General features: G+C 42.4%; 1 protein-coding gene and 1 long non-coding RNA gene across 8 annotated transcripts; one reads left to right on the top strand and one right to left on the bottom strand.

Annotated features, from left to right (window-relative positions):
- Window positions 1-2,525: 2,525 nt before the first annotated feature.
- Window positions 2,526-4,496, top strand: LOC135565551 (uncharacterized). Its single transcript, XR_010461668.1, has 2 exons — window positions 2,526-3,542; window positions 3,835-4,496. It is a non-coding gene; the product is annotated as an uncharacterized LOC135565551 (long non-coding RNA).
- LOC115112994 (cytochrome c oxidase assembly protein COX11, mitochondrial) lies at window positions 4,391-18,503 on the bottom strand. Of its 7 annotated transcripts, none has more exons than XM_029640143.2 (6): window positions 14,724-14,828; window positions 12,962-13,059; window positions 10,185-10,581; window positions 9,656-9,811; window positions 9,094-9,219; window positions 4,391-5,190 (listed from the first exon to the last, which is right to left on the bottom strand). In XM_029640143.2, exons 3-6 carry the CDS (start codon window positions 10,515-10,517, stop codon window positions 4,990-4,992), a joined length of 816 nt encoding a protein of 271 aa, XP_029496003.1. In that variant the 5' UTR covers window positions 10,518-10,581; window positions 12,962-13,059; window positions 14,724-14,828; the 3' UTR covers window positions 4,391-4,989. The 7 variants fall into 7 exon arrangements, with proteins under 7 accessions (XP_029496003.1, XP_064868772.1, XP_029496004.1 ...); XM_065012700.1 differs by having other exon boundaries at window positions 12,962-13,085; window positions 14,724-14,826; XM_029640144.2 differs by having other exon boundaries at window positions 12,962-13,056; window positions 14,724-14,826.
- Between the last annotated feature and the right edge of the window lie 6,474 nt (window positions 18,504-24,977).

Here is a 24,977-nt window from a genome sequence, read left to right as displayed (position 1 = left end):
AAAACACACTATATATATATATATATATATATATATATATATATATGACATTTGTAATGTCTTTATTGTTTTGAAACTTCTGTATGTGTGATGTTTACTGTAAATTTTTTATTGTTTATTTCACTTTATATATTCACTTTATATATTATCTACCTCACTTGCTTTGGCAATGTTAACACATGTTTCCCATGCCAATAAAGCCCTTGAATTGAATTGATATGTCCCATGCAATAGTTAGTCAGAGGTTGCACAACTAGTGTGTGGTGTCAGGAAAATAACCACACTCAACGTCAACAAAACAAAGGAGATAATCGTGTACTTCAGAAAACAGCAGAGGGAGCACCCCCCTATCCACATAAATGGGCCAGTAGTGGAGAAGATGGAAAGTTTTAAGTTCCTCTGCATACACATCACGGACAAACTGAAATTGGCCACCCACACAGATAGCGTGGTGAAGAAGGCGCAACAGCGCCTCTTCAACCTCAGGAGGCTGAAGAATTTTGACTTGTCACCAAAAACACTCACCAACCTTTACATATGCACAATCGAGAGCATCCTGTCGGGCTGTATCACCGCCTGGTACGGCAACTGCTCCGCCCACAACCGTAAGACTCTCCAGAGGGTAGTGAGGTCTGCACAACGCATCACCGGGGGCAAACTACCTGCCCTCCAGACACCTACACCAGATGTCACAGGAAGGCCAAAAATATCATCAATGACAACAACCACCCGAGCCACTGCCTGTTCACCCCACTGTCATCCAGAAGGCGAGGTCAGTACAGGTGCATCAAAACTGGGACAGAGAGACTGAAAAACAACTTCTATCTCAAGGCCATCAGACTGTTAAACAGCCATCACTAACATTGAGTGGCTGCTGCCAACATACTGACTCAAATCTCTAGCCACTTTAATAATAAAAAGTTGGATGTAATAAATGTATCACTAGTCGCTTTAAACTATGCCACTTTATATAATATTTACATACCCTACATTACTCACCTCATATGCATATACTGTACTCTATACCATCTACTGCATCTTGCCTATGCCGTTCGGCCATATATTTATATGTACACCTTCTAATTCATTCCTTTACACTTGTGTGTATAAGGTAGTTGTTGTGAAATTGTTAGATTACTTGTTAGATATTACTGCACGGTCAGAACTAGATGCACAAGCATTTCGCTACACTCGCATTAACATCTATGTGGCCAATAAAATGTGATTTGCAAATCCTTTCAGCAGGTCTTCTCCAGCTATCCACAACCATACTCTGAGGTGGAACCAGATCTGCCCCGCCTTATTATTGAGCAATTCCACGCCAGCACAGGCCGAAAATATTTTTGGTATGTCAGATTATTCTGGCAATTCTGACATAGTAACTTAATTGGGAGGAAGGATGTTTGACATGCTTTTTACATTTGAATCACAAACCATTTTTAATCCTGATGAAATTGGACATTTTAGACTCCTTTCCACACCCCCATGTAAGATCTTATGATCCGTAAACCATACATGATACAGACAACTTCTTGCTGTCATTATACTCCTTATCGTTTGTGCTCAAATATGGAATGTCATCATTGTGAAATGAAAAAAATTCACAGTAATTTATTAAACATTACAAATGTTATTATCTCAATAGTACCCGTTTTGATTTAGCTGTTGTTTGGAACAATATACTCTACCAGTAAATCAAAGTTATGATAAATGTTATTAGCACCACGACAATTTATTTGACTCCGTCTGCTGGTGATTTTCTAATGTGCAATCCCAAAGGAGGTCTGTGTTTGGTTAAAGACCTACATTGTCAATTTCTATGTATAAAATGGGTCAAATCTACAAAAGTACCAAAGAGCCAACTCTGGAAATTGGTTGTGTTTGAAGAGTACACTGCTCAAAAAAATAAAGGGAACACTAAAATAACACATCCTAGATCTGAATGAATGAAATATTCTTATTAAATACTTGTTTCTTTACATAGTTGAATGTGCTGACCACAAAATCACACAAAAAGTATCAATGGAAATCAGATTTATCAACCCATGGAGGTCTGGATTTGGAGTCACACTCAAAATTAAAGTGGAAAACCACACTACAGGCTGATCCAACTTTGATGTAATGTCCTTAAAACAAGTCAGAATGAGGCTCAGTAGTGTGTGTGGCCTCCACGTGCCTGTATGACCTCCCTACAACGTCTGGGCATGCTCCTGATGAGGTGGCAGATGGTCTCCTTTGGGATCTCCTCCCAGACCTGGACTAAAGCATCCGCCAACTCCTGGAAAGTCTGTGGTGCAACGTGGTGTTGGTGGATGGAGCGAGACATGATGTCCCAGATGTGCTCAATTGGATTCAGGTCTGGGGAACGGGTGGGCCAGTCCATAGCATCAATGCTTTCCTCTTGCAGGAACTGCTGACACACTCCAGCCACATGAGGTCGAGCATTGTCTTGCATTAGGAGGAACCCAGGGCCAACCGCACCAGCATATGGTCTCACAAGGGGTCTGAGGATCTCATCTCAGTACCTAATGGCAGTCAGGCTACCTCTGGCGAGCACATGGAGGGCTGTGCGGCCCCCCAAATAAATGCCACCCCACACCATGACTGACCCACCGCCAAACCGGTCATGCTGGAGGATGTTGCAGGCAGCAGAACGTTCTCCACGGCGTCTTCACTCTGTCACGTGCTCAGTGTGAACCTGCTTTCATCTGTGAAGAGCACAGGGCGCCAGTGGTGAATTTGCCAATCTTAGTGTTCTCTGGCAAATGCCAAACGCCCTGCACGGTGTTGGGCTGTAAGCACAACCCCCACCTGTGGACGTCGGGCCCTCATACCACCCTCATGGAGTCTGTTTCTGACCGTTTGAGCAGACACATGCACATTTGTGGCCTGCTGGAGGTCATTTTGCAGGGCTCTGGCAGTGCTCCTCCTTGCACAAAGGCGGAGGTAGTGGTCCTGCTGCTGGGTTGTTGTCCTCCTACGGCCTCCTCCACGTCTCCTGATGTACTGGCCTGTCTCCTGGTAGCGCCTCCATGCTCTGGACACTACGCTGACAGACACAGCAAACCTTCTTGCCACAGCTCGCATTGATGTTCCATCCTGGATGAGCTGCACTACCTGAGCCACTTGTGTGGGTTGTAGACTCCATCTCATGCTACCACTAGAGTGAAAGCACCGCCAGCATTCAAAAGTGACCAAAACATCAGCCAGGAAGCATAGGAACTGAGAAGTGGTCTGTGGTCACCACTTGCAGAACCACTCCTTTATTGGGGGTGTCTTGCTAATTGCCTATCATTTCCACCTGTTGTCTATTCCATTTGCACAACAGCATGTGAAATTTGTCAGTCAGTGTTGCTTCCTAAGTGGACAGTTTGATTTCACAGAAGTGTGATTGACTTGGAGTTACATTGTGTTGTTTAAGTGTTCCCTTTATTTTTTTGAGCAGTGTATATTGTTCCAAAAACCTGACAGAGGAGTGCTGCCAAGCTGACCAAGGAGAAGAAAGCCTTCCAAGAGTCCCACAAGCAGACACTGGATGACTGGTAAGGAGAGAAGGACAAAGTCAACATTCTGACCAAGGCCACAGCAAGATTGAGGATGAGCAGTCTCTGGGAGCTCAGCTCCAGAAAGAGATCTAAACTCAAGTACAGGAAAGCACACCGGAATAATTTCCTGAAAAAAAAACTGACATTCCTTCAGGTAGCACACATTTTTCCTGGTGGCTCAGTTGCTTGAAAGACAGTGCTTCTTGCTTATGCTTCTTAACATTGTAAAGATGGTACTTTTTACTGTATTGAAGTATTCATCCCCCCCTGCTTCTGCCCCCTGTTCTAGGCCCATATGGAGGAGCTGGAGGAGGAAATTGAGGCTGAGCGTGATGCCAGGGCTAAGGTTCAGAAGCAGATGGTCGATCTCTCAGTGAGAAGCTGGAGTTGCTGTTTTAAATTGAGAGAACCAAAAAAAGTGTTCACTACATGATTCCATGTGTGTTATTCATAGTTTTGATGTCCTCACTATTATTCTACAATGTAGAAAATAGTAAAAATAAAAACCTTTGAATGAGGTGTTCTAAAACTTTTGACCGGTAGTGTAAAGTGTTACCCTTACTTCAGTCCCTTGTTTCTCATCCAGGGTTGAAAATCATAGGTGGCTACAGAGATCAAACACAGGAGGAGTTTGGGATCTTCATCAAGTGAGTGTAAAAAAAAAAAATTAAAATAAAAACTCTTGAATGAGTATGTGTGTCCAAACTTGACTGGTACCCTATAGGTTTTTCTTTTTTTAAACACACACATTATTCCTGTATGATGAAAAGCACTTTACAAATGTAAACTGTTATATCGACAGGCCCAAAATGAAATGTTTCTAAAAGAAATAAGCACAACCATGGTAGCAATTGAAAAGGAAAACTTTAAAAGATTGTGGGGAAATTCTCAGATGAAAGTTCTCAGAGAACAACATTGTTTTTGAATTGTCACCGATTATGAGCAGGTAAATGGGAAAATAAATGGCAAACATGACATTGATGTATCATTCGGCAGATATACGAATCCATAATGATTAGTGATGACCTCTAGTGGTGAAATTGCAGCAATACAAACACAAAAGGCATTTGCAAAGTTCAGAGGGATAAAATGGACCCTTAAAACGGGGGGGTAGAACAGTCTGATTAGTCCTCAAAGCTCAAATCATAATTTATTTGATTAACGAACACTGTACAGTCTTAAAGACACTTGATAAGTTAACTATTCATCACATGGACAACATTCTTACATAACCCCTTCTCTGTACATGATCATTTTCGTATATTATCTTCGCATTATCTGATTCAGGGATGAATGACTGATATTACAGCAATCATCTGTGTCTAATACACACACTGTAACATTTTCTGTAACATCCTGTAGTGACGAAATGGATTGAATGCCTGTATATATTGGACTAACTCAGCATCTCTGAGGAGAACAATAAATAGTATGAGGCCAATCTTCAGCTGTGTAGGGAAATCGGACTATATCCGGGGAGGGGTAGTTTCTGTCCCTCCTTGGCCTCGAAGAAGGTGTATGAGAGTGTGATGGTGTCGACACGGGCCATACGTGGGTCCTCGTCAAATTCAGGGTCGATGTAAAAGAACACGGGCATGTCCACTTCCTCTTTAGGGTTCAACCGCTGCTCCTCAAAACAGAAACACTGGGAGGGGAGAAGAGATTCAATATGGAGGTAAATATCAGAGGTTCAATTTAGGTCAGGAGTCCCCACAGCAAACTAAATAATGTATATGAAGCTGTGTGTGAGCCAGTGTTGTGTTCAAGACCACCTAAAGCGAGACCTGTCTCGATTACTACAACACTGATGTGAGCTGCAGTGCTTGATGTTTAAAGTTGGTGAGGGAGATAAAAGTCTCCAACTTCAGCCATTTTTGCAATTAGTTCCAGTCACAGGCAGCAGAGAACTGGAAGGCGGCCAAATGAGGTGTTGGCTTTAGGGATGATCAGTGAGATACACCTGCTGGAGCGCGTGCTATGGGTGGGTGTTGCCATCGTGACCAGTGAACTGAGATAAGGCGGAGCTTTACCTAGCATGAACTTGTAGATGACCTGGAGCCAGTGGGTCTGGCGACGAATATGTAGTGAGGGCCAGCCGACTAGAGCATACAGGTCGCAGTGGTGGGTGGTATAAGGTGCTTTAGTAACAAAACGGATGGCACTGTGATAAACTGCATCCAGTTTGCTGAGTAGAGTATTGGAAGTTATTTTGTAGATGACATCGCCGAAGTCGAGGATCGGTAGGATAGTCAGTTTTACTAGGGTGTTTGGCGGCGTGAGTGAAGGAGGCTTTGTTGCGGAATAGAAAGCCGACTCTAGATTTGATTTTAGATTGGAGATGTTTAATATGAGTCTGGAAGGAGAGTTTACAGTCTAGCCAGACACCTAGGTACTTACAGATGTCCACATATTCTAGGTCGGAACCATCCAGGGTGGTGATGCTAGTCGGGCGTGCGCGTGCAGGCAGCGAACGGTTGAAAAGCATGCATTTGGTTTTACTAGCGTTTAAGAGCAGTTGGAGGCCACGGAAGGAGTGTTGTATGGCATTGAAGCTCGTTTGGAGGTTAGATAGCACAGTGTCCAAGGAAGGGCCAGAAGTATACAGAATGGTGTCGTCTGCGTAGAGGTGGATTAGGGAATCGCTCGCAGCAAGAGCAACATCATTGATATATACAGAGAAAAGAGTCGGCCCGAGAATTTAACCCTGTGGCAACCCCATAGAGACTGCCAGAGGACAGGACAACATGCCCACCGATTTGACAGACTGAACTCTATCTGCAAAGTAGTTGGTGAACCAGGCAAGGCAGTCATTAGAAAAACCGAGGCTACTGAGTCTGCCGATAAGAATATGGTGATTGACAGAGTCGAAAGCCTTGGCCAGGTCGATGAAGACGGCTGCATCTTTTATCGATGGCGGTTATGATATTGTTTAGTACTTTGAGTGAGGTGCACCCGTGACAGGCTCAGAAACCAGATTGCAGAGCGGAGAAGGTACGGTGGGATTCGAGATGGTCAGTGATCTGTTTGTTGACTTGGCTTTCGGAGACCTTAGATAGGCAGGGCAGGATGGATATAGGTCTATAACAGTTTGGGTCCAGGGTGTCTCCCCATTTGAAGAGGGGGATGACTGCGGCAGCTTACCAATCCTTGGAGATCTCAGACGATATGAAAGAGAGGTTGAACAGGCTGGTAATAGGGGTTGCGACAACGGCGGCAGATAGTTTCAGAAATAGAGGGTCCAGATTGTCAAGCCCAGCTGATTTGTATGGGCCCAGGTTTTGCAGCTCTTTCAGAACATCTGCTATCTTGATTTGGGTAAAGGACAAGCTGGGGAGGTTTGGGCGAGTAGCTGCGGGGGGCTGTTGGTCGAGGTCGGAGTAGCCAGGATGAAGGCATGGCCAGCCGTTGAGAAATGCTTGTTGAAGTTTTCCATTATCATGGATTTATCGGTGGTGACCGTGTTACCTAGCCTCAGTGCAGTGGGCAGCTGGGAGGAGGTGCTCTTGTTCTCCATGGACTTTACAGTGTCCCAGAACTTTTTGGTGTTAGAGCTACAGGATGCAAATTTCTGCTTTAAAAAGCTGGCCTTTGCTTTCCTGACTGACTGCGTGTATTGGTTCCTGACTTCCCTGAACAGTTGCATATCGCGGGGTCTATTCGATGCCATTGCAGTCCGCCACAGGATGTTTTTCTGCTGGTCGAGGGCAGTCAGGTCTGGAGTGAACCAAGGGCTATATCTGTTCTTAGTTATGCATTTTTTGAACGGAGCATGCTTATCTAAGATGGTGAGGAAGTTACTCTTAAAGAATGACCAGGCATCCTCAACTGACGGGATGAGGTCAATATCCAGGATACCCGGGATGTTCTGATGTTCTGAAAGAGCGGCAAAATCTGGACTCCTACAAATCAGCCGGGCTAGACAATCTGGACCCTCTTTTTCTGCTGAAATTATTGCAACCCCTATTACTAGGCTGCTCAATCTCTCTTTCGTATTGTCTGAGATTCCCAAAGATTGGAAAGCTGTCGCGATCATCCCCCTCGTCAAAGGGGGAGACACTCTAGACCCAAACTGCTACAGACCTATATCTATCCTACCCTGCCTTTCTAAAGTCTTCGAAAGCCAAGTTAACAAACAGATGACCGACCATTTCGAATCCCACCGTACCTTCTCCGCTATGCAATCTGGTTTCAGAGCTGGTCATGGGTGCACCTCAGCCATGCTCAAGGCCCTAAACGATATCATAACCACAATCGATAAGAGACAGTACTGTGCAGCCGTATTCATCGACCGGGCCAATGCTTTCAACTCTGTCAATCACCACATTCTTATCGGCAGACTCAACAGCCTTGGTTTCTCAAATGACTGCCTCGCCTGGTTCACCAAATACTTCTCTGATAGAGCTCAGTGTGTCAAATCGGAGGGCCTGTTGTCCGGACCTCTGGCAGTCTATGGGGGTGCCACAGGGTTCAATTCTCAGGCTGCCTCTTCTCTGTATACAACAATGTCGCTCTTGCTGCTGGTGATTCTCTGATTCACCTCTACGCAGACGACACCATTCTGTACACATCTTGCCCTTCTTTGGACACAGTGTTAACTAACCTTCAGACGAGCTACAATGTCATACAACTCTCCCGACAATCCAGCATCACTACTCTGGACGGTTCTGACTTAGAATATGTGGACAACTACAAATACCTAGGTGTCTGGCTAGACTGTAAACTCTCCTTCCAGACTCACATAAAGCATCTCCAATCCAAAATTAAATCTAGAATCAGCTTCCTATTTCGCAACAAAGCATCCTTCACAGCATCCTCCTGTACTCTCTCGTTGCCTGGCCCTCGCTTCATACTCATCGCCAAACCCACTGGCTCCAGGTCATCTACAAGTCTTTGCTAGGTAAAGCCCCGCCTTATCTCAGCTCACCGGTCACCATAGCAGCACTCACCCGTACCACGCGCTCCAGCAGGTATATCTCACTGGTCACCCCCAAAGCCAATTCCTCTTTTGGCCGCCTTCCCCTGCAGTTCTCTGCTGCCAATGATTGGAACGAACTGCAAAAATCACTAAAGCTGAAGACTCATATCTCCCTCACTAGCTTTAAGCACCAGCTGTCAGAGCAGATCACTGCACCTGTACATAGCCCATCCAACTACCTCATCCCAATACTGTATTTATTTATCTTGCTGCTTTGCACCCCAGTATCGCTACTCGCACATTCATCTTCTGCACATCAATCACTCCAGTGTTTAATTGGTATATTGTAATCACTTCGCCACCATGGCCTATTTATTGCCTTACCTCCCTTATCTTACCTCATTTGCACACACTGTATAGACTTTTTCTACTGTATTATTGACCGTATGTTTGCTTATTCCATGTGTAACTCTGTGTTGTTGTATGTGTCAAACTGCTTTGCTTTATCTTGACCAGGTCGCAGTTGTAAATGAGAACTTGTTCTCAACTAGCCTACCTGGTTAAATAAATGTGAAATATATATATATATTTTTTAAATAAAATAAATGACATGGACTACATGTTCATTAGTACCTGTATCTTGTTGAAGTACTGTCCAGCCTCAAAGGGCACAACGTTGTAGGTGGAGATCCCAATAACAGGTTTGTCTGTAGGGTTCTTGGCTCTGTAGAAGGCCAGGGCAGTCTCTCCTGGAACCACCTGGAACACAACATACGCAATAAAATACCTATATTGTAACACACACACACAATAAAATACCTATTGTAACAACACAAACATACTCGTGACCAATGTCTTGACTTCATTGTGGAAACGCATCTATATGTCCATTATAATGTTTTTCTTGTTCACCTGCCTGGGGACTGCGGATGGATATTAGCTGTTGGCTAAATCTGGTACAACGGATCTTTTCTCAAGTGTACTGAAACTTATGTTTTGTTGTTCATTGTCCCTGTTCAAAAAACATAATAATAATAAGATAACACATAATAAAATACCTCTATTGTAACACACAATAATGATTTGTTTTCTGCTAAAAGTAATGGTTTAATTGTCAGTCTTCTAATGGATCCTCCTTACTGGGTGTGTGTGTGTGGAGGGAGAGCGAGTGAGCACTATATTAAGCATGTCTTACGTATATCTCAGACTGCTGCGGGCGGAAGTTCCACTGCATGCTGGCGTGTGTGTCAGCGTTGAAGGTGATCTTAATGATGCGGTCCATCACCGGCGTCATCGTCTCCACCTGCTCTGCATCGTGACCTGCCACCGCCGTCCCACCCAGACCGGACGCCTAGAGACAGACACACAACAGATGAGACACTCAGCTATCTAATAAATCCATCCATCTTTCACCCACTATTTTCAGGTCTTCTTGTAATGCTTAGCTCCAGATTTCATGAAGGCTTCTATAATGACTTGTAAGCAAACCAGCAATTTGAGATGTGCTACTATATCTACCTCCATAAATAAAACATTAACAATCTTCAAGTGGCAGTACTACTGTATCAAACATTGTATGTCTCTCTGGGTCCATCTCTGCTCTCCTACCTGTCCCAGAGCCATATAGTTTAACATGGACACCATTTTGAATTACAGTGTAATGTAAAAACATAATGCAGAAACTTTAATGTCCATACTCTCTACATATATGATTCTGCTTCTACCTGGCAGTAGAGTCTGTAGAGGGGTACAGCAGCGTAGGACATGCCGATCATCCCCACCCCCGCAGCAGCGATATACGTCAGCACTGTCTTGTTCCTCTTCCTCCACTCATCCTCCTGCTGCTTGGTCTGGCTCTTCCAACTCTTGGCCCCCCGTATTTGGGTGTTGAGGCGTGAGGGAAGCCTCCTACAGAGGAACCACTGGGCGTAGCTGTGGAGGCCCCTGGCTCCCATGCCCTGAAGACCCCTGATACAGGTCTGTATGTTTGAGGATGTCAGTAAGACAGAGTTCTTTGAGCAGCATAGGGACTCACGGACAAGGATGGGGAGTAGCATGACTGCAGTGGGTTTATAAGTTCAAGCTTCAGTCGAGTCAGATGCTGCTCCTATCTGGGTTCACCTGGGTGTGAAAACATTGAAATGTGTTAATGTGAACGTTTCTGAACTAACTAAACCTTCATGTTGATAACTGATAGGTTCAGGGATAGATTGGGCTAAACTGACAGCACCACTTCAGCAGTGTTAAGGCATTACAACAAGTCTAGCTACAGTTGAAGTCAGAAGTTTACATACACTCAGGTTGGAGTCATTAAAACAAATTTTTCAACCACTCCACAAATTTCTTGTTAACAAACTATAGTTTTGGCAAGTCGGTTAGGACATCACATTGTGCATGACACAAGTAATTTATCCAAAAAGTGTTTAGACAGATTATGTAACTTATAATTCACAGTATCACAATTCCAGTGGGTCAGAGGTTTACATACACTAAGTTGACTGTGCATTTAAACAGCTTGGAAAATTCAAGAAAATTATGTAATGGCTTTAGAAGCTTCTGATAGGCTAATTGACATCATTTGAGTCAATTGGAGGTGTACCTGTGGATGCATTTCAAGGCCTACCTTCAAACTCAGTGCCTCTGCTTGACATCATGTGAAAGTCAAAAGAAATCAACCTCTGGTTTTAAGTCTGGTTCATCCTTGGGAGCAATTTCCAAATGCCTGAAGGTACCACGTTAATCTCCACAAACAATAGCATGAAAGTATAAACACCATGGGAACATGCAGCCGTCATACCGCTCAGGAAGGAGACACATTCTGTCTCCTAGAAATGTACGCGCTTTGGTGTGAAAATTGTAAATCAATCCCAGAACAGCAATGGACCTCGTGAAGATGCTGGAGGAAACAGGTACAAAAGTATCTATATCCACAGTAAAACGAGTCCTATATCGTCATAACCTGATAGGCCGCTCAACAAGGAAGAAGCCACTGCTCCAAAACCGCCATAAAAAAAAGCCAGACTTCGGTTTGCAACTGCACATGGAGAAATGTCCTCTGGTCTGATGAAACACAAATAGAACTGTTTGGCCATAATGACCATCATTATGTTTGTAGGAAAAAGGGGAGGCTTGCAAGCCGAAGAACACCATCCCAACCGCGAAGCACGGGGGTGGCAGCATCCTGTTGTGGGGATGCTTTGCTGCAAGAGGGACTGGTGCACTTCACAAAATAGATTACATCATGGGGGAGGAAAATTATGTGGATATTTTGAAGCAATATCTCAAGACATCAGTCAAGAAATTAAAGCTTGGTCACAAATGGGTCTTCCAAATGGACAATGACTCCAAGCATAAAAGTTGTCAAAAAAAGACTTAAGGACAACAAAGTCAAGGTATGGGAGTGGCCATCACAAAGCCCTGACCTCAACTGAAAAAGAGTGTGTGAGCAAGGAGGCCTACAAACCTGACTGAGTTACACCAGCTCTGTAAGGAGGAATGGGCCAAAAGTCACCGAAACGTTTGACCCAAGTTAAACAACTTAAAAGGCAATGTTAGCAAATAATAATTGAGTGTGTATGTAAACTTCTGACCCACCTGTGAATGTGAAGAAATAAATGAAAGCTGAAATATTTCTCTACTATTATTCTGACATTTCACATTCTTAAAAGAGTGGTGACCCTAAATGACCTTAAATGTCAGGAATTGTGAAAAACTGAGTTTAAATGTATTTGGATAAGGTGACTTCAACTGTAGCTAATGCCGGTTCACTGCACTACAATAACCTGTCACTGGTAAAAATACAGATAAAAACGGAATTTATAAAACATATATTTGGTAAAGCAAGGAAGCAAAACCCTTCGCTAGCTAGTAAGACATTAGTCTGTTGCAATCTGTTAGCTAATGTGATGCTCCATTAGCCCTTACCGGATAAGTACTGTTTTGCGTAGCACAGAATTTTCCACAAGGTTAAGTTGGCGATACTATCTTCGTTCTCGACTCGCCCAAACATATCTTCTAAAATATCAGTGTTCAGTTGCAGGTGGTTTGTTTGAATTTAGAAAAAGCTCAGTTATTAAAATAAAATGTTTGTTTTTTTGCTCCATGAAGTAATCCAACAATGTGTATGCTGCAATCTTGCCTATTTATAAATGTATATTTAAACTATTTATATATCTTCTTTCATTGGGCGTTCAAGCTTTTCAGTTGTCAAGTCGGCCTTTTAAAGTGTGTTGCATTATGGGGATAAATATTCATCGCCTGCATTGTGGGAGGCTCTATTGTCAATCAATCATTAAGGTGTTTTTGATGCGAACATGACCAAAGACGTGACAAACAGGAACCAACTCTGCCGCAATTCATGTATTCAGTGGATGTGTAGAAATGAATGTAATATAATGGTCTCTCACCAATTTATGTTCAATAGACACACATTTTCAGTTTGTGAGTGTGTGATATGGGGGTTGGAGACAACTTTTATAAACACTGTCATGTTGCACTGAACCTTGCGGGTGGAAATCCACATCAGTGTCCGACTTTCGGCTGTTACAGATGCACCTCCCTCGACTTCACACTTCGACTTTCATCAACCACAGGAGGCTGCTGAGGAGAGAACAGCTCTATAACGGCTGGAATGGAGCAAATGGAACAGCTGTGTTTGATGTATTTCCAGTCATTACCACAAGCCCGTTCTCCCCAATTAAGGTACCAACAACATCCTGTGTCAACAGTCTGTTGCATTCACCACTAAAACTAGCCCAATGACTGAGACAGGTGGGTCCACACCAAAGTGCCACATGTCATGACACAACTGTCTCGATTAGTTCATGGAACAAAACATTGATTTCTTTAAAGCTGCAATATGTAACTTTTTGGGCGACCCAGACATATTCACATACAAATGTGCATTATAGATCTGTCACTCATATTGAAAGCAAGTCTAAGAAGCGGTATATGTTCTATGTGCATTACTTCTATACTTCCCGTTCGTAACTTTCGTTTTTGCGTGTTTTACTTTCAGTTTGGTACACCAGCTTCAAAGAGCTGAAAATACATTTTTTTGCAGTAAAAGTAAAGATACCTTAAAAAAGAAAACAACTAAAGTAAAAGTAATCTAGTAAAATACTACTTGTCTAAAAGTATTTGGTTTAAAATGTACTTAAGTATCAAAAGTATAAATCATTTAAAATGTGTTACATTAAGCAAACCAGACGACACGATTCTTGTTTTTTTTTTATATTTACGGATAGCCAGGGGCGCAGTTCAACACTCAGACATTATTTACAAACGAAACATGTGTTTAGTGAGTCTGCCAGATCAGAGGCAGTAGGGATGACCAGGAATGTTCTCTTTATAAATGCGCGAATTAGACAATAGTGACAGACTAATTAGACAAGTACTTGTGGGTGTCAGGGAAATGTATGGAGTAAAACGTACATAATTTTCTTTAGGAATGTAGTAAAGTAAAAGCTGTCAAAAATATAAATAGTAATGTAAAGTACAGATAAAACCCCCCCCAAAAAAACGACTTAAGTAGTTCTTTAAAGTATTTTTACTTTAGTACATTACACCACTGTATTTTTGGTTATGGAAAATACATTTCACAGTGGTTTAGATGGTAAAATGATTCCCTACACTATACACTACTTGCTTGCTGTCACAAACTGAAATTATGGGAATTATTCGAATTTTAACAGCCAGGAAAAGGAAGAGCGATTTCTGTATAGTACGTATTTAATAACGGAGCATTTTCTGAATTCAAACGAAAAACCTGCAACTGGAAAGGGACATACATGTTAGAAGATACGTGTTTGACCGAATTGAGAACGAAGTTATCGCAAAGTTAAGGTTGGTCGAAAATTCAGTGCTACGCCAAACGGTACTTATCATGTAAGGCTAATGGAGCATCATTAGCAGTTACAATCTGCTAGCTAACAAGACAGACATGGTTGGCCAGAATATTCTCAATTACAGCCGATGTGAAAGAGCATTGAGAAACCCCTTAATATTATCTCACTAATTTAGCTACACAATATAACATATACTAGCTAACTACTGTTCGTTTCTAAAAAAAAAAATCCATAGGAAACAATTATTCATTAGTAAACATGCGCAGGCTAATGTAGCTAGCTACGGGTAAATTGCTTTGGTAGCTACAAACTACATATAAATCGTACCTGCTCATGCCGCCAAGGTCTCGTTTATTGTTGATTACTGCCCAAAGTCAATACGATAGGTAATGTTAGATGATAGTGTTAATAACTCACCAAGTAAATTCAGCTCCCACACAACCTTGGATTGTACATTACAAAACATAAGAAAAGCATGGTCCAGCGGTTTAACGTCCCCCCTTGATACGAGGACCATAATCATAGGTTCCAGGCAGTGCTATTGTTCCGCTGGCTCTTCTTTTTCTTCAAATGTTTTAGGTACCTACCGCCACCTACTGTATTGGCAGTGTATCAGCCTACTAATCTGTAGTACAGTATGAATTCATTACACTTGGTCATTTGTATTTTTTTCACAAACTAACCCTGCACCCATTAAAACCTCAAAACTATTCCATTACTTTGGTCCCATCTGATCCTGTTCAAAACATCTTGTACACCCAAGTACTTCTCTGCAGCTGCCACCACATCTATCCTCTCTGATTTTACATGTCATTCCTGCAGTACTTGACAACCATGGCTAAGAGCACCAAACAAAAACAACCTTAACGAAGCACAGGTTATTCTGATCACTCTATTGGCCTCGGCCTACTCATAGGGATCCTCTTAAGAGCCCTCACCCTGGACCCATCTTCCTCTACTACTCTCTTCACTACCTCAGCATAGGACACCTTTGCTGTATATGTCTGTTGCCCAAAATAAATTCAAGAAGTATCAAAAGTTAAAGTATGAATAATTTCAAATTCCTTCTATTAAGCAAAGCAGGTGGCACCATTTTTTTGTTTTTAAAATGTATGGATAGCCAAATGAAAGCTCCAACACTCAGACATTTACAAAAGATGCATTTGTGTTTAGTGAGTCCGCCAGATCAGAGGCAGAAGGGATGACCATGTGTTGTCTTGATAAGTGCGTGAATTGGACCATTTTCCTGTCCTGCTAAGCATTCAAAATGTAACGAGTACTTTCGGGTGTCAGTGAAAATGTATGAAGTAAAAAGTACATCATTTCCTTTAGGAATGTAGTGAAGTAAAAGTAAAAGTTGTCAAAAATATAAATAGTAAAGTACAGATACCAAAAAAAGATTGCTTTCGCTGTAAAGCATCATTTCCAAATCTAAGACGACAGGGTGATTAAGTAGTACTTTAAAGTATTTTTACTTAAGTACTTTACACCACCACATCTCACTCCATTAAATACAGGCAGTTGACGTCAATAACCCTCATCGAATATTCAAAAAAGGATGAAAAATGAGATGTATTTATCAAGCCAAAAGAAAGAAAGAATAGGCAGGAGCTAGACAGTCCGCCGTGAGCTTTGTGGACTACTCCCATTGTTAGTGCGGAGCGACATGTGTCTTGTCAGTATATACATAATCTTTGATATAATTAATCAGCTATTAAACTGTAACAGGGTGGTGGCTCCATGAATTGCAGAAAATGGTGGGTAATCATGTGATTTTGTACCGTGAGCATATTGTTCCATTTGAATTTATTGCTTGTGTGCATGTATGAAGGAGACTGCACCACCACCATAGAGATAGTCAAGGTCCTTGCAACCTGGGATCCTTAGGACTTCCCTACCCATTGAAGTTGACGTTTAAAATGGTTATGGTAAGGATTAAGGTAGGGACATCCCAAGGACCCTGGATAGCACTAACCTTCAAGGACTCTTCTTTGTATCTGTCCCATTATGCCCTCTGTGAGCACATGGGCAGCGCCATTGAGGCCATCTTAATTTTGAAGTAGTACAGTTTATTCTTCTACTACTTCTATGAGTTGGTAAGCAGACTGAAAGGGTGCATACTGCCACCTGGAGTGTGGTGTTTGAACAGGTATAAAGCCAAGGTTGGAAATTTACTGACACCTACAGTTATGGAATGTTTCCTCACAAGTAGAATTCATTGCCTGATTCCTCCTGATGACCTGGATGGAATTATGTGATCTTGCCTTAACTCAAAGGAAGTCCCAACCAGTTGACTACTTCAAAATTGTGAAAGTCCTCAATAGCACTGCCCATGCTAAAACAGGCTTTTGGGCACAAGAGCTGTCTATATATTAAGGCTATGACCACCACCTGTTTCCTCCAAAATGATGGTGCATGTGTTAATCTGTAAGTATTCACAGCTGGCTGTGGATTTAGCGAAAGCCAGCCAGGTGGTTGTGTTCCCCTGATCAGACGTTGCTGATGCATGAGAGATCTTACAACGCCTGGATAGGTATTTTACGTATCAGCTAATGCTGCATTGATAACCATGTGGGACGGTAGTAATTATCAGTGTGTGAAGCGGTAAATACCAGTTGGATGCACGTCGAGAAACGCAGATTGGCTCATGGCCAACAAGCTGCTGTATTCTAGAAGAAAAATAAACGCACACCTATTTAGACGAGGTGCTGGCTAGCGGAGTAGAAAACTTGAAAATAAAGGAGAGCCGCACACTCTAGGCGCTCAGATGCAAAAATGTAATATCCAACGTTTCGACAGGCAAGCTGTCTTCATCAGGGTACAAACACTGCGGTATGACTCGTTTATATAGTGTCAAAAGACACACAGGTGTCTGTAATCATGGCCAAGTGTGGCCTAATATCATTGGTTAATTCTCAAATATTAAAATGGCATATAAAGAACAGCATGTAAAAAAAGGTAAATCCGTTCAGGAATATCTTGGGGTGGTAAATCTGAGTGTATCAATTGGTCTCAGATGTCTGCCCCGTGAGAATACGACCAAGGGAAGGTCCGAAAACACATTACTGAGATTATCATCGGATTTTAGAAAGTGCCAATGTTTGAACAATTCCCTTAATTTTTTCAGAGCACTTTGAATAGCTGGTAGTTAGAACACAAGAATGTGTCTTTTTGAGAGACTGACCTTGAAAAACGTCATGTTTTGTTTTGGATTTTTTTCAATGGCAATATTAATCTGATCATTTTTGTACCCCCTCTCCTTGAATCGTCTTTGCGTCTCAGCCATATTTCTGTCGAAACCTGAATGTTTTTTGCAAATTCTTTTGATTAGACAGAATTGGCTGTAGGGCAAACTATTTTTCAAGGGAAGTGGGTGACAACTGTCAGTCCTCAACAGTTACGATCAGTAGGTTTCCTGTAAAGATCAGTGTATAGAACATTATTTTCACACAAGATCAGAAGATCAAAAAATCTGATACACGTCAAATCAGTTTGCATAGTACATTTCAAATGATCAGAACAGGAGTTAAGAAAAGCATAAAATGCCTGGAGCTGTTTTGCGTCACCCCTTCATAGAAAAAAATATATAATCAATATAACAATTCCAAATAATGATGTTAGGCAAGAAAACATTTGAGAGGATTGAAAATAGACTTTCTCCATGTAACCCACATACAAATTAGCATAGTTATGAGCCATGAGGGATCCCATAGCAGTACCTTTCGTCTGAATAAAGAAATAATTTAGAAACATGAAGTAGTTGTGTGTGAGTACTATTTCAGCCAATGTTATAATGCAGGCACTGGAAGGTAGTTAATTAGGGTCACGTTGCAGAAGAAAATGTTCCATAGCTTCAATACCACCCTCGTGTGGAATATTTGTGTATAACGACTCAACATCAAAAGTAACTAACAAGGTATTCTCAGGGAGAGGATAAAGAGATTCAATGATAGAGATCATACTGCTGGCGTCCTTTACAAAGCAAGGAGACATGGGCAGGGCTCAATATCTTGCTTGATAAATGAAAGACACTCAGTCCCGTGGGTTCTGGGACCGTGTGAATGGTCCCCTCTGCCCCTGAAAGTCGTTTCTTCTTACCCCGTCGGGTGCGGCATCTCGTCGATGAGCGTGCCTGCGGCCACCTCCGCCCTTCGGTCGGCCCAGTCTCTCGTTGAATAAAAAAACTGCCACTGGAAGCCGATGAGACACTGGTTGTAGTGTTGGTCAGACGGGGGTGGATCGAAGTAAGCGTCATTCCCCCTGCGTCTGTCATGGAGAGGAGGAGCAGGACCTCCCTTGTCAGGGTTTCTCCAGAAGTAGACTTTATCCTCGGCCTTGTCTTTTTTGTCTTGGTTGAATTGATTTTATGTACCTTTATTTCTGTAGACCACTTGTCTTGGAGTGCTTGGTTAGTTTATCAGTTCATTGAATATGCCATCATCATTAACAGCTATTTGTAGAGCTGTGCGTTTGTCTTTAATCGTGTTATCCATTTCAATAAAATCATTTTCCAACTGGTCAACAATTTATGTAATTAAATCAATAGAGCATTTGTTCAAGATGGCACACCAACGCTCACAGAAATCATCTGCGGGTTGTCCCAATTATCGTTCTTTTTGCCACCTGAGTCCCCGTGGAATAGTGCCTTGACGCACATAATCACTAAGAGTGACTATGTGTAGATGCGTTCTCATCTGGCGCTTAGATAAATGTAAGTTATTTCGAGAGGTCAGAATTACCTCCCGGCATGTCAAAAAGGGACTCCGAAACAATGATCTTATCACGCTCCCTTTGGCTATATTCAAAGTAATCTTGTATGGGTCTATGACGAGAGGCTGCATGGACCTTTAATTTAAATACCCTTGCTCCCTTCGGTCTCAACGTAGACTTTGATCTGAATCCATTCATGTGATTGTTGTGACTTCTGCCATTGTAATTGTTTGTAAGCTAGTGTAGTCTAAAATGAATCTATGATCGTATGCTATCCATCTGTTTTTTGTATGCTGTTCTTTGTAGGCCATTTTAATATTTGAGAATTAACTAATGATATTAGGCCACACTTGGCCATGATTACAGACACCTGTGTGTCTTTTGACACTATATCAACGAGTCACCCTGCAGTGTTTGTGATTATACCCTGATGAAGACAGCTTGCCTGTCGAAACGTTGGATATGACATTTTTGCATCTGAGCTCCTAGTGTGCGGCTCTACTTTATTTTCAACAAGCTGCTGCAACCATAAACTAAAATTAAAGCTATCATGCTAGTAAACAAATACGTGTTCAAAAACCATATTAATACATCGTTTTTTATAAAGAATGTTTTGTTACATTTAACTGCTGAAAATGCCTTTAGAGGCCATTTCCTTAGTAGGTTACGTCAGAGTTCAGCATGTGGGAGAGGTTGGCGCGCAAGGATGATAGACGAGTTTCCCACCAGTAATTACGAGTTAGAGGGGCGTTCAAGTGGATGCTTCCACCTTCCCACTTGTCACAAACGCAACATTACCAAATCGTATGTCATAGCAATCTGGTGCCCGACGGCGCAGTCAATGATGTGGTACGCAACCATTGGTTGATGCATGCAACACAACCTAATTCTTGTGACTTCCGTGACCGGAAGTGCCAAGATTAGGTCTTGACCCTTCTTTAGGCCTATCCTAAGAACCTTTGTTAGGCTACATAGATTTTACACACTTTAACAATTACAAACAGTATAGCTACAGGTAACTGCCAAAATAAAGGAAACATCAACATAAAGTGTCTTAATAGGACATTGGACCACCATGAGCCAGAACAGCTTCAATGCACCATGGCATAGATTCTACAAGTGTCTGGCACTCTATTGGAGGGATGCGACACCATTCTTCCACAAGAAATTCCGTCATTTGGTGTTTTGTTGATGGTTGTGGAAAACGCTGTCTCAGGTGCTGCTCCAAAATCTCCCATGTGTGTTCATTTGGGTTGTGATCTGGTGACTGTGATGGCCATGGCATACGGTTTACATTGTGACCACTCATGCCCTTTGGATGGGAGCATAGCCATGGTAGCCAAAATAATGGCCTGCCCAGCATTTTTATACATGACCCTAAGCATGATGGGAAGTTCATTTCCTAATTAACTCAGGAACCACACCTGTGTGGAAGCAAACACTTCATTTACTCAGGTGTATTCATTATTTTGGCAGTTACCTGTACATTGATTTAAAACTGTTCAGAATAGCACTTCAATATTGTAGGCCTCCTATGCATACTAATAGCGCAGTCCATCACCATTACTTTTGGTCAGGTTGGGTTTTTACTTTTGGTCGGGTTGGTGTATAACGCAAATGTATAGCAACTCAAAGGTTTCGTGTTCAAATCTCATCTTGGACAACTTTAGCATTTTAGCTAATTTGCTCACTACTTACTACTTTTTAGCTCCATTGCAACTACTTAGCATATTAGCTAACCCTTGCCTAACTCCTAACCTTAACCCTAACTTCTAGCCTAGCTAACGTTAGCCACATAATGTGTAACATATCATACGAATTGCAATTTGTAACATATACAAATGGATAATGGACATACACAAATTAATACATACCATACGAAACGTAACATGTCATACTAAATTGAGTATGTCGGATTTACGTACAGAATAATACAAAATGCTCTGAGACCGTGTTGACACTGCCCATGTTTAATCACTGTTTAAAAGAAGATTGCAGAATTAGGTTGCTGTTAATAAACATTATGTTTGGTTTCAACCTTCCAACTAAAAGTCCCAATACGACAAGTAAAACTTTATTTTGTATTTTGAGATATTTTATTTGATTTGATCAGAATTTGACTGAAGTAATGTTGGAAAAGCGTTCGGAAAAGTGACAAGAGAAGATCACATGAGTGAATATACGACAAGAATGAAGCCACTGTCCACATAAGACGGTAAAGAACCACATCATACAGAGTCCTCATTGTTTTTGAAATAATATATTGACACTCTGAATAAAGCCAACTTATCAGCTGACCATATCCTGTGATGTACAGTGTCTAAGTTATAGTGTCTATTTAGTTTTGATAATAATAACACTGCCAGTGCCAATACATATTTGAAAACAATAACGTTATGCCTACCTGTGTTTATTTCGATCACAGGCATATAGCCTTGGCAGGCTATGGCTGGGAAACTCGAAGGAACTCCAATTTCACGAAAGAATACTGTTATGTAGAATGAACGAGAATAGCTAAATTATTTATAAACTGCTCGGGTATATTAGCTACTACTGTTCTCACGTTCGTGAGCTAACATAACAGTTTAATAGGCAGGTACAGTGGCTCCTGTAGGACATATATGGTGAGTCAAAAGTAACAACAACAATCAATCATTCACAAGGGCTACATAGCAAATACAACTGTTTATTATGGATTCTCGAGACAATTAAATTGGCATTTGCTACGCAGTGTGTGAATTGACGCTCTCTAGTCTCGCATGCAAATTTTGACGGCGTCTGACTGTGATTTGGGCTTAACCCCTACTAGCTACCCACTAGCAGCCTTGAAACACATCACTTATTAGCAGTTCAACATATTCTCATACTGTTACACAAAATCAAGATAAACCTTTACCATCATAGTAGACATTGAACGTCTATAACCAAACTGGCTAAAACTCTGTTGTTGGCGGATGGTAGCTTTAGCTCGCCACATGCTAACCTGAGTACTAACGTTACAAGCAGCAGTAACAGTAAATACAGGTATAATGTCTGACAAACATTGGTTACCATGATATCCTGTATTGGCCAATAAAGATCAGGAGGTTCAGCAAAATAAAGCCATACTTTGAACTAAACAATGACATTAATTCGATCGGTATTTGATAATTAATTTCTGCAAAACGTGCATTGTTTATCTAGCCTAAATCCAAGTGAACTTCGTTTTGCATGGCCCGGTGCACTTAGATAACTGTCTAAGTTATCTTCATTTTTGATCATCTACTAAAATGACAAAACTCATTTGGCTTTGTAGTATCTACTTATCTGATTGGGGGGTGGGGGGGGGGGGTTCTGCTAAGATAACTTATGGAATTGTTTTAAGATGGTCGTACCATGGATCATTTAGTTATTTGATATGGAATGTTAGGACGCCAGTAGGTAGAAAAAAAAGGAAAAAAATGGGATAAAATATTGAATTTGGCCTTTACTACTATAGCCCATAGAAATACATTGAATAACACATTCATAAATGGAAAAAAAGACAATCAAAAAATAAATAATGATGAATAAGGTTTTTAAGCGTCTGTCCTATATAGGAGATATAACAAAGCTCAGGAAATATTTTTTTTTTGACACATTTTTAACCCCTTTTTTTGTTGGCACAAAACTACTTCCATACTTCCATCAGTTAAACTGGTACTGGGTTATCTTCAGAGAGTCCTGTGACGCTTGTGGTTGTCGTAGAGCAAAACGGACCATCATGTCTATGAGAGTCTCATCCCAAACAGATGTTTTTGTGAGAAGACCTATTTTCGTGATGTCTGCTGGTCTGGCAAACAGCCCTGTAGCTCTGCCACTTTCCACCACCAATGCAGAAGGCCGAAATGTGGTGGATTGAGACGCATCCCATACAAAACACCAGATACATCTCGAGTTTAAACCATAGGCTTAAATAGACGGATTTAAGGGGATTTTTTTATGATGTCAATTAGATTGACGCGCTGGTGCGTCAATCGAATCCTAGTAAATGACTAGCTGTAGTAGACAGAGACGCATGGAATTAGAGTAGTTTAGTATTACCTATTAGGCTCTCTCTCCACAGGGACCTCAACTTAACATTGTTGTCTTTCTTTTCCTTTCTGTTTTTCATGCATTTTTATTCCATCTCTCTTTCCCTAATTGCATGGTTGTGTAGTTTTACCTATTTGTTTTTCTGTTCTCCCTCCTTTCAGTCCATCTGTCTCTCCATGATAGCTTATTGGACAGAGGTACATCTCAGGTGAGTATGTGGGTGTGTCGTGTGTGGCTGTATGTGTGTGTAACGCTGACGCCCCTGACGCCCAGTGACGCCCAGTGACAGTGGAAGGAGAGGTGAGGGGAGGCAGCCAGTGATGGACGGGTATCAGGAGGGATTAGTGGTAAAGGTAGGCAGGCGTGTTCTCTCTCTGTCTAGGCGGATTTCAATCTGTCTCTTTCTCTCTATGCAGTTACACAGCACCGACCCTGTTTGAACTGCTAGTGCCTCATCTTCCATGGCTCTGTAATTTTTGTGTGTGTGTGTCTGTGTGGGTGTCAGTTTATCGCCCTCTGTCCGTGTGTGTGTGTGTGTCTGTGTGGGTGTCAGTTTATCGCCCTCTGTCCGTGTGTGTGTGTGTGTCTGTGTGGGTGTCAGTTTATCGCCCTCTGTCCGTGTGTGTGTGTGTGTCTGTGTGGGTGTCAGTTTATCGCCCTCTGTCCGTGTGTGTGTGTGTCTGTGTGGGTGTCAGTTTATCGCCCTCTGTCCGTGTGTGTGTGTGTGTCTGTGTGGGTGTCAGTTTATCGCTCTCTGTCCGTGTGTGTGTGTGTGTCTGTGTGGGTGTCAGTTTATCGCCCTCTGTCCGTGTGTGTGTGTGTGTGTCTGTGTGGGTGTCAGTTTATCGCCCTCTGTCCGTGTGTGTGTGTGTCTGTGTGGGTGTCAGTTTATCGCCCTCTGTCCGTGTGTGTGTGTGTGTCTGTGTGGGTGTCAGTTTATCGCCCTCTGTCCGTGTGTGTGTGTGTGTGTCTGTGTGGGTGTCAGTTTATCGCCCTCTGTCCGTGTGTGTGTGTGTGTCTGTGTGGGTGTCAGTTTATCGCCCTCTGTCCGTGTGTGTGTGTGTGTCTGTGTGTGTGGGTGTCAGTTTATCGCCCTCTGTCCGTGTGTGTGTGTGTGTCTGTGTGGGTGTCAGTTTATCGCCCTCTGTCCGTGTGTGTGTGTGTGTCTGTGTGGGTGTCAGTTTATCGCCCTCTGTCCGTGTGTGTGTGTGTGTCTGTGTGGGTGTCAGTTTATCGCCCTCTGTCCGTGTGTGTGTGTGTGTCTGTGTGGGTGTCAGTTTATCGCCCTCTGTCCGTGTGTGTGTGTGTGTCTGTGTGGGTGTCAGTTTATCGCCCTCTGTCCGTGTGTGTGTGTGTGTCTGTGTGGGTGTCAGTTTATCGCCCTCTGTCCGTGTGTGTGTGTGTGTCTGTGTGGGTGTCAGTTTATCGCCCTCTGTCCGTGTGTGTGTGTGTGTGGGTGTCAGTTTATCTGTGTGGGTGTCCCTCTGTCCGTGTGTGTGTGTGTGTCTGTGTGGGTGTCTTTATCGCCCTCTGTCCGTGTGTGTGTGTGTGTCTGTGTGGGTGTCAGTTTATCGCCCTCTGTCCGTGTGTGTGTGTGTGTCTGTGTGGGTGTCAGTTTATCGCCCTCTGTCCGTGTGTGTGTGTTTGTCTGTGTGGGTGTCAGTTTATCGCCCTCTGTCCGTGTGTGTGTGTGTGTCTGTGTGGGTGTCAGTTTATCGCCCTCTGTCCGTGTGTGTGTGTGTGTCTGTGTGGGTGTCAGTTTATCGCCCTCTGTCCGTGTGTGTGTGTGTGTGTCTGTGTGGGTGTCAGTTTATCGCCCTCTGTCCGTGTGTGTGTGTGTCTGTGTGGGTGTCAGTTTATCGCCCTCTGTCCGTGTGTGTGTGTGTGTCTGTGTGGGTGTCAGTTTAT

This window comes from Oncorhynchus nerka, linkage group LG28 (genome assembly GCF_034236695.1).
Source record: "Oncorhynchus nerka isolate Pitt River linkage group LG28, Oner_Uvic_2.0, whole genome shotgun sequence".
NCBI lineage: Eukaryota > Metazoa > Chordata > Actinopteri > Salmoniformes > Salmonidae > Oncorhynchus > Oncorhynchus nerka.
The sequence above is the reverse complement of the archived record's forward strand: the minus strand, read 5'-3'. Positions and strand labels throughout refer to the sequence as shown.

What these genes read in the sequence shown, in the direction of transcription:
- LOC115112994 (XM_029640147.2), bottom strand. Translation starts at nt 10,517, where the DNA reads ATGCTACTCCCCATCCTTGTCCGTGAGTCCCTATGCTGCTCAAAGAAC. An exon ending in CGCAGCAGTCTGAGATATAC is followed by an intron (nt 9,220 to 9,655) that starts GTAAGACATGCT and finishes GTTGTGTTCCAG; the next exon opens with GTGGTTCCAGGAGAGACTGC. An exon ending in AGTACTTCAACAAGATACAG is followed by an intron (nt 5,191 to 9,093) that starts GTACTAATGAAC and finishes CTCCCCTCCCAG; the next exon opens with TGTTTCTGTTTTGAGGAGCA.